Genomic DNA, 9,470 nt, shown 5'->3' on the forward strand with positions numbered 1-9,470 from the left:
ATCCCCTCTCTTTTCTCTATCTAACACCCCCCCTTTATATTTCTTTAGTATCTTAATTAATAAAGAAAATCCTCCTTAGCTAAGTCTTTAATATCTAATCGATTACTAAGCTTTTCGCTACTTTTCCTCTCTTTTCTAGCCGTTGCCGGTAAGTCCTTATATTTTTGCTACCTCTATAGGAAGCTATCGCCACTTTTGCTTCCCCTCTCTCCCCCGCCCTCCTTTCTGCACCTCCTTTCAGCTCCTTCTTCCTTCTTCTACACCGGTTGTTTTCAGCTTCCTAGATCCCTCTTGCCAAGGGATATCTCCGGGATCTGCGAAATCAGGCCAGGCTTCGCGACGGGATGTGTGAGAGGCAAAGTACCCCCTTTTCCACGGTCAAGGAACCAACCCGTGCTTGAAAATCAACCGTGGGCAGTCCATTTTTCAACCTCCCTCACCTGCTCCGCCCACCCACCTCGCCATGACGTTCAAGTTAATCGAGGTCGACCCTACTTCCGATTTCGACGAACTTATTGAGTGCGAGTGGGCTTCCTATGAAACGCCAAATCAAAACTTCTTCCGCCTCTATTGCCCCATTCATGGTACGGGTCCGACTGCCCGAGCAGATTCGCTCAGGGAATGCACAAGGCGCCGACTGGACTGGCACAAATCGGATCCCTCGAGCTACTGGCAAAAGGTCGTCAACAGCGAGTGCAAGATTGTGGGAGGCGCGTTGTGGAAAATTTGTCCGACATATACCCTCAAAAAAATCGATTCGCATTCCCAGGTCTCCTGGTACCCAGAGGGAGGACAGCGAGACTATGTCGCAGCAGCACTTGAGCGTATCCATGCAGTAAGAAAGAAGGTGGAGTCGAGGCCGCAGGTTTGTACGTATTCGCCACCAAAATCATCATGCCTGCTAGCAATCTAAGCCTCGCAACATTAGTTCTGACTACTATATTTACACATCCCGACTATCGACATCAGGGCGTGGCCGACTTAATGATGAACTGGGGCATTCAGAAGGCGGACCAGATGGGTGTGGAAATGTGGCTGAATGCGACGGTATATGGGCTACCGCTCTACAAGAAACATGGGTTTACTGTTGTCGACGAAATCGACGCTTCTCCCATCGCGGATAACGCGAGTGACGAGTGGAGGAACATGGCACGGCGTTCAGAACCCATGAACATGTGGCAAATGTGGAGACCAGTCGGTGGCTAGTACGGAGACGGCAAGAGTACGCGTCCGGCTTGGCACAAAGCATATCGCTATACCAGGTTCGTACCGCCGTCTTACTGACTGCCTTAGAAATTCTATGCTGGCGAACTTTGGCCCTTCCAGAGACACTCCAATTACATGTACACAAGTTGGTCATGGACCGTGTCACGTGCAGGATATGGCTATAAAGAGAGTAAGTTGAGTAACCTTCATATGTTTTCATGCACCAAGGCACCAAGGTCCTCTCATGTGCTCCCCGCACCAATTAGCTGCCTCCGACCCAGATAACTTCACTCATGTCCCCTCATAACCACGGTCCACCGGACCGTCTATTGACAGACAATGGTTAATTGCCGTATATGATAATAGGGCATAATCCATGACTGTTACAAGGTACTTACCAGTTAGATTATCCTCCGTAGCCGTTTTGCTTGTCTCGTTCGCCGGCCAGACGAATCTCCACGTCTTCAGCTGCCGAGGCTTGCTTAGGCGCAGGCTCCTTGATAATAGCCTTCCACGGCTGCGCGCGTACTGGCGCGGGATGAGTAGATTCCTTGTCCATTGAGGCAACTGGGCATATGCCCAAGTAAAAGATTTCCGGAATTTGGAGTCACAACCCAACTAGAGATGATCCAAGTGAATTTACAGTTCATGAATGCAAGGGGTGTCCTCTCATTGAAATATACATTCTGGAGTACGAAGTAGCTATGCCCAGCATTCCGAATCGACGTCATAAAGGACGGGGTTGAGCAAGCCATCAAATTAGAAATGCAGGTGGTGTGGTAGTCGCATGTAATACCCCGCCTCACATCGGCGCATGCAGAACGCGCTCTATTCGTTGCCTTGGATGCCGGAGTTCTGCACCTTTCTTTGTAAAGATGATGAGTCTGACCTCCAAACTTTCCCGTGGCGGGGCAGTGGACGAGGCAAGGGGACTCTTGAAGGACCCATGAGCACAATCTGGTATTTACTAGCATCAGCACTTCGGACAGTAGACGCAGGATTTTTATACTCCAACAGACAGTTGATAGGTAGTGTTGGCGAAGCCCTTTCCGAATCAAAGCTCACGAAGATGGCGATTTCGTCAGGCGACATGTCGCTCAGCCAGTACCATCTCTGTCGGGCCGATGGTCGGACGTAGTATACCTCACCGACGTACTCGGGCGATACACGGTCAGCTGGGACGAGATCGTCTTCGACAAGGGTGCGTGCGTCGCAGAATACGAGCGGCGCGTCGCTGATCTTGCGAAATAATGGCCGCCAGACACTATTAGGGAGTCAGACATGCCGAGCTATTAGCTGCAGGAAGGATGTGCGAGCTGCCGGACTTCATAATCCTCGCACGGTAACCGCCCGAGAGGTAAGTCTTTTGTTCGTCCTCGGTCAGGTGGCGCTTGATGCGATGGAAACCGCCTTCTCTCGTTTGATCTCGAAACCGGTCAGATGCTTCGTTTGAACATTGAACGAAAGGCCTAGCAGTTGCTCACCTATATGGATGGCTGTTACAGCAGGGGTAGGGAGAGCGAAGTCGTTGGACGTCTTCTGTTCAGCTGCCATGGGTGTATTGAGGCGTCTCTGACCAGGTGAAAATAGCATGAGTTACGGCAACAAGAACAGTGACAGGGAAAACCAACCCGAATGTCGTAGCATATGATTCGTTCTGCCTCGAACCAACGACGCATGAGCTCGACTGTTTCTCTCATATACGCCAAGTTGGCCTCCGCGGACTTATCGTACACAACGCTTGAAGGCAGGGTTTTAAAAGTAAAGGAATGTGTATCAAGGGTAAATTCGCTTTCATGACCGCGCGCGTCGTGTATAAAAATGTTATGACAAGTTGCATACTCCAAGTTGGTTGCTTCCTCGTTATCGAATCCCGGTCTCGGAGCCAAGTAGTAAGGTTTCTCTGTATTGTAGAGCTGAATATCCGCCAAGTATTCCAAGGTAATGGGAATTTCCCTCAAAGTTGGGTTGCAGGCCATGGCTGTCGCACTGGATTCTCCTCTCGTTGAAGCTAGCGATGAAGATCACGTCCGTCAAAGGTAGATGGTACTGGCGGAGGAAGAAGCGGGAACTTTGGTTGATATAACTTGTATAAAACAGGTAGAAATGTGTTGTGTGGCACGATTTCGTATACAAAGTACAAAGTATTCAAATTTACCGTACTGTTCGCACCTGTGACCGCTCTGTCTGGTGGGTGGTTGGCCTGCTTGTTCTCGTCCATAGAAGCATGGGCTGCACTGCCTCGCAGCTGTTCACTCACTCAGATACCCACTAACCCGCTCACCAAAGCATAGAACTCAGCTCGAAGGCAACATGATGTAATTACTGCACCCCGATTTGAATTTGCTCACCACGGAAGCCGCTCAGCGCTTGGGTCGCGTTGGGCATCGGGGGTGCCATGGCCAACTCACGAATACTGCGTCTGCTGGCGTATTTCTACTCCGCGCTCCGCCCTCGACGGCAGTGAAACATGCAGAATAGCTGCATTAACTTATATGAATTAATGTGGCTATTACTGGTCCTTCTGTCAAGCAGATATTGACACGCAATGGTATTGTACAGTTTTGGAAGGAGATTGACGGGCCAGCAGCTCAGCTCTCCCAGGCGCCGCTGTCACCTCGTCCATGCCATCAGAACATCATCATTTATCCCTGCTCCCCGAAGCATAACGCCAAGGTTGTACAAAGTACCAAATGCCTGGTTGTTAGCCTCGGCCGCCGTGGGGACTAGCCTTAGGCGGTGTCGAGTGCCTACTTTTTGGCAGTTAAAGGGGTGTCGGTCATTTTCTCACCTCCCACACGAGCATTCGATCCGGGCCTCTTCGTGGTCGAATCTTTCATGGTAGTCAGCGAAGCCCCCGTGCCCGCTCCTTACGGCGAGCACGTAATAGTGAAGGTGTTGTCGTTCGGGGTGCAGCTCCGGGGGGTACCCGAGCAAGGCTCGAGCTCTAGGGTCTTGTAGCTGCTCGGGGCCGCCGCGGCCCACCAGTCCTGGAAATTGCGCCTGGCTGCAGCCTTTTGCCTGTCTCTCATACGTCGGGGGTCTTTCCGGGCCCTCAGCCCGGCTGCCCTCCTTTGTAAGTCTCAGAGAGCGACCGCGGGCGCTGGTTCTCGTCACGTCAGCCGTGTTTGTCGAGTGGGCCACATTGTCGTTCGTGCTGTCATGCTGGTCATTAATCAACTCAAATTCCGCACCTCTCGTGCGCGAAGAGGTGGTAACCCGGCGTCACCAGTTCCGGCAAGAATGTTGGGAACGCTGGGTACATTATTCCGCATCGAATGACGTGAGCGACATCGGAGGCGCTGTGGCTGATGTCGGGGGAATGGGGAATTGAGAGTTGGGTGCGAGTCTCACTTTCCTTCCCCTCTTACTCCCCATGCAGATATCTAGTTTCTGCCCGTGCGAGATACCTAAGATAGCATATCATACACTCTGCTCTCGCTCTTGGGATACAACACGTCGCCATCATGACCTTCTCTACGGGAAGGACATCCAAAGTCGATGTCTTAATTGTAGGAGCCGGGCCGGCGGGTTTGATGATGGCGTTGTGGATGGCAAAGTTGGGTATCAAGGCCCGCGTCGTCGACAAGCGAGCCGACAAAGTCTTTTCCGGTCATGCAGATGGGTAGCGCACCCTCCAATATTACTTGGCGCGAACGAAGAGAAAGCCAATAAGAAAGCTAATATTACGTCTGTTAGATTGAACGTGCGGACCATGGAGATTCTCGACAGCTTCGGTATCGGGGAAAGGGTGTCGAAGGAGTCGTACCACAGGCATGGTACGAGGGCCACCTTAACATCGATCCCGCCTTCCACAAAAGGTGTGCTGGCGAACAAACATGAACAGGTAATTGATGCAGTTACTCGCAGAAGCCTCGTTCTGGAACCCCGATAAGAATGGCATCATTAGGCGCGATGCCCGCGCCCCGACCTCGCAGCCCGACCTGTCACGTTTCACCTGGTGCCTCCTACATCAAGGCCATATAGAGACATTCTTGCTCGACGCCATCCGCGAGGCGTCAATGTCGGTTCACATCGACCGCAATGTCATGCCTTCGGCGCTACGTATCGACGAGGAACAAGTCGCTAGAGCAAACGCACACGATAGCAAGCAGAGCCCAGGCAGTGAAGGGACGAGTAAAACGGACGACGACGCATACCCAATTGAGGTTACACTACGTCACCTATCTGAGGACGGGGCTACGCCGATGCAGCGGCTGAGCAACCTGGGCGACAGGTTGCACGGGAGCGACGCGACAGATGATAACCAGGCCATCTTCGACTGTCGTAGCGGTGCTATCAATAGAGCACTTGAATTGCAAGAAGAGACTGTCCGCGCTAGGTACCTAGTCGGCTGCGACGGAACGCACTCGTGGGTAAGACAGGCGCTAGGTGAGGGATACGAGATGGTGGGCGAAACGACAGACTCTATCTGGTAAGTTGTTCCCTTCTCTACAATATTTTTTCGTCGATTGACGATGTACATAACAATGGGCTAATTATCGATCAAGGGGTGTCCTAGATATCGTCCCAGTTACCGATTTCCGTAAGTCCTGTCTGCTTTGCTGTTTTCGTCCTTGGGACACCGGAACCACAACGAGCAGCCTAGGCTTCCTATCTATATTCCATGAGCCATAGGCCCGTATAGAAGATGGAATATGGCATTCATGTTTGCATGGAAGCTTATTCTGTGCGTATGGAGTATAGAAGTCTCGTATGGAAAGTTCCATATGGGTTAACTTATTCCATACTCTTATGGATAGAAAGCCTGGTGCAGCCTAGCAAATGGGTGGACGGATCTGCAAGGGGAGTGGACGCAGGCATGAGAATCCTGATCGAGGGCTGTAGCCAGTTGCATATCCATGAGTAGTTGAAATAGCTAACGACCTTTCCCCGCAGCCGATATCAGAATCCCTTGCACGGTCCGTAGCGCCAGCGAAGGCACCGTCATAGTGGTTCCACGAGAAAACCATCTAGTGAGGCTATATATTCAGCTCAAGGAGGTGTCTACGGGATCAGGTGCAGCGGATAGGTCAAAAATTACATCCGAGGTCATCTTTCGAACTGCGCGTAGGATCCTAAGCCCATACTCGCTCGACTATCACTATATCGACTGGTAAGCTTGATAAGGATGCACATAGCCTTATTGACTTTATACCTGTGGTTGACTGGCACCCTAGGTGGTCGGCGTATCAGATCGGACAACGTTCCGGTAACCGATTTAGCAAACTCGACCGCATCTTTCTCGCAGGGGGTAAGTTTGCTATTGTACACGTATCTAGCCTTGGCCCCTCATTCCCTCTTCCGCGTGCGTGTTGCTATGTTATATGCAAAGCTCCTCCTGCCTGTTACGAGTAGGCATATGTGCGCGCACGCCTATCATACTAATGCCACAACGTTGCAGACGCTGTCCATACGCACTCTCCCAAGGCCGGCCAAGGCATGAATACCGCTATTCAAGATACTTATAATTTGGGCTGGAAGTTGGGACTGGTTTGTAAGCGGGTGCTGCGGCGGGAAGTACTGGCTACGTACGAGCTAGAGCGGCGGCGGATTGCGAAGCAGCTCATTGCCCTAGACCAAAAGCTCTCCCAGCTATTCGTCGGCCGGCCGGCTAAGGATATCCTTGACGAGACTGGCGTGACTATGGCCGAGTTCGAAAAGGCGTCTCGCATGAATAAGATGGTAAGATACCCCTATACCCCTACCTTACGCCCCCAGATCTAGGCCACTAAGGCTATATTTATATTATCCGTAGCTAATTGTTTAGTTTACGACGGGTATTGGCATACGCTATACACCCAACCTTCTGGTCTCGATAGTTGAAAAACGTCACGAGTCGCCTCCCGATGATGGTTCTACGCAGAATATGTCGGACGAGGACCAACAACAACACCTCGCGCTCGCCACCAACTGCCAGCCTGGCACTCGCTTCGCATCGCATAGGGCTCTCTGCCAGGCGGACGCGCGGCCGTGGGAGCTCCACCACCGCATGCCGTCGGACGGCCGATTTCGCATCGTTATCTTTGGCGGGGATATTTCGAGACCCCCGCAGCTAGCGCTCGTCAACTCGCTCGGTGCCTGGCTATCGGTGTCACTACAGCCGCGCTTCCTTGTCTTGTCCATGCCGGGGGCTGCTAGCAAGTTTAAGGCGGCCCGCGACCCGTCCGTTATCGACGTCCTCCTAGTGCACTCGGCACCGCGGGAGCGCGTCGAGCTACTCACGGACCTCCACGATGTATACCACCCATTTGACGATAAATTAGGGTGGGACTACGAAAAGACATTTGCAGACGGCCACGGCAGAGCATACCGGGGATACGGTGTTAACGACAAGGGTCTTGGAGCCGCCGTCGTGGTTCGTCCCGACGGCTATGTCGGGTTAGTCACCTCGCTAGACGAGGTAGGGAGGGATAGAATAGGCAAGTGGTTTGAGGCTATACTCCGTCGCGGTTAGTGCGAAGGGTTATGCCTTGAGGAGCGTGCCTTTTATGCCTTGAGGAACGAAGTTCCGAGAGGATATTAATTATTTATATATTATTTTACGCTTCCCTAAGATCACACAATTTCATTATAAAGAGAACCATACCTTATAGCTTTCCTTCGCCTCGCACCCTCTAGATTATTATTACTCCCTTTCTATCTAAGTAATCCTTCCTAAATGCTACGGTTAATAATAGATACGAATAGGTAGCTCTTACTAGCCTTGCCTAGCTACTTTTAAAAATAAGGCTCGTAGTATAGACTACTATTAGGCAATAACTATTAATTAGGTAAGGGATGCCTATATAAATAAGGTCTAAGTAGCTATATATATATATCTATATAAGGATAACCTATTACGATATATAAGGCTAAGGGAAGTTATAATTTAGTATTAAGATATTATAAATATTAAGGTAAGGCTATATTAATAGCTATATTAAGGTTTAGAAGAGGTATCTATATATTTAAATACTCCTTAAAGCCTTAAATAACTAGAAAGGAGTATATATAATTATTATATCTATTTATTATACTTAATTACTTTAATATAATACCTATTTAAGAGCGTATTAGCCTTAGGACGAGGGCGGGATAGGGGGCGACCTAATAGTAGTTAACGAAGTAAGCGACCGCTAAACAATTTTTTTTTTATCGTAGTAGGAATATAGTAATATAATAGGCCTAGGACTAAACTAGGGCGATTTCGAGCTAATTACTAAGAATAAAGTAAAGGCTAGTATTATTAAATATATATAAAGAGTCGCCTATAACTTTATCTAAAAGATTATATAAAGGCTCTTAGCTACTAAAGTAAGGGCGGCGCCGTTACTAAGCCCGACCTTAAGTAATATTAAGTCCGTTATTATAAACGTAGTCTTAAAGGCCCTTAAGTAAGGCCTTCTTTTTTAGCTAACGCCTTAGCCCTAGACCTAAGCCGCTATAGTAGCGGCCCTAAGTAGGGAACGTATAGTCATAGAAAACTTACTCTTAAACTAATATAAGTAGTAGCTTATAGTCTAGTAAGACATAATCGAAGCCTCCCTTAAATAGTATAGACTAAAATAAATAGTATAGGTAGTTAACTAATACCTTTAAGGTAAAGGAGAAGTAGTAGCGGTATAGAGACTCCTAATTAAGGATATAACTATTATCTTTTAAGAGAACGCTGCGCCTTAAAGAAGTAACTAAGCTTAGCTCTAATTAGCGTTTAGAGTAAAAGCTACCTTTATAAGTAAGGGCCTTATAGTTATCGTTAAAGGGGTCTTAGTAAGGGCGCTAAAGAAAAGAGGAAAAGAGGTACTAAAGAAGGAAATTATAAGGGCTAACGGCGTTTCTATTATCTAGCTATATATAAAGAAACCCTATATTAAACGTATACCTAAGACGGCCCTTATCTTAACTATAAAAAGTATAGAAGAGGTAAATCGACTCTATAATAAGGGTATAGTAATCTAGTTAAAGATCTTTAATATAGAACTATATAAAAATATAATATAGCCTTATTAGTACTTTAAGTACTACTAAATTAAATATATTACTAAGTACTATAATATAAAGGCAATATATAGCTAATATAGAGTATTAGCGTATAAGGAAGGTAAAGATATATATTAATCGAAGACTAAGGAGATCCTTATTTAGTATACGCTCTATTAAAGTATATACCTAGCATAGAGCTATACTTATTTAAAACTATAGAAGGTATAAGATAGCGCTTAGGGCGCCTATCTAGCGAGGCCTAAGAGTTTATAAGAGCGCTAAGTAGTAGAGGCAAGGCC

At 48.4% G+C, this 9,470-nt stretch overlaps 3 protein-coding genes across 3 annotated transcripts; 2 read left to right on the forward strand and 1 right to left on the reverse strand.

Moving 5' to 3' along the window:
* Positions 1–463: 463 nt before the first annotated feature.
* On the forward strand, positions 464–1,206 carry HRG_06315 (acetyltransferase (GNAT) domain-containing protein; the record flags this gene model as incomplete). The annotated part of the gene is made up of 2 exons (XM_044864786.1): positions 464–869; positions 929–1,206. 2 exons carry the CDS (start codon positions 464–466, stop codon positions 1,204–1,206), a joined length of 684 nt encoding a protein of 227 aa, XP_044719726.1.
* Positions 1,207–1,612: 406 nt separating this feature from the next.
* Positions 1,613–2,885, reverse strand: HRG_06316 (uncharacterized protein; the record flags this gene model as incomplete). The annotated part of the gene is made up of 5 exons (XM_044864787.1): positions 1,613–1,723; positions 2,272–2,470; positions 2,532–2,631; positions 2,691–2,778; positions 2,838–2,885. The coding sequence occupies 5 exons, from the start codon at positions 2,883–2,885 to the stop codon at positions 1,613–1,615; spliced, it is 546 nt and encodes a 181-aa protein (XP_044719727.1).
* A 1,857-nt stretch (positions 2,886–4,742) lies between these two features.
* On the forward strand, positions 4,743–7,663 carry HRG_06317 (FAD binding domain-containing protein; the record flags this gene model as incomplete). The annotated part of the gene is made up of 10 exons (XM_044864788.1): positions 4,743–4,831; positions 4,906–4,985; positions 5,077–5,343; positions 5,530–5,641; positions 5,718–5,752; positions 6,106–6,322; positions 6,387–6,460; positions 6,611–6,891; positions 6,977–7,018; positions 7,073–7,663. The coding sequence occupies 10 exons, from the start codon at positions 4,743–4,745 to the stop codon at positions 7,661–7,663; spliced, it is 1,788 nt and encodes a 595-aa protein (XP_044719728.1).
* Positions 7,664–9,470: the final 1,807 nt, after the last annotated feature.

This window comes from Hirsutella rhossiliensis, assembly GCF_020360975.1.
Source record: "Hirsutella rhossiliensis strain HR02 chromosome Unknown scaffold00006, whole genome shotgun sequence".
Lineage (NCBI taxonomy): Eukaryota > Fungi > Ascomycota > Sordariomycetes > Hypocreales > Ophiocordycipitaceae > Hirsutella > Hirsutella rhossiliensis.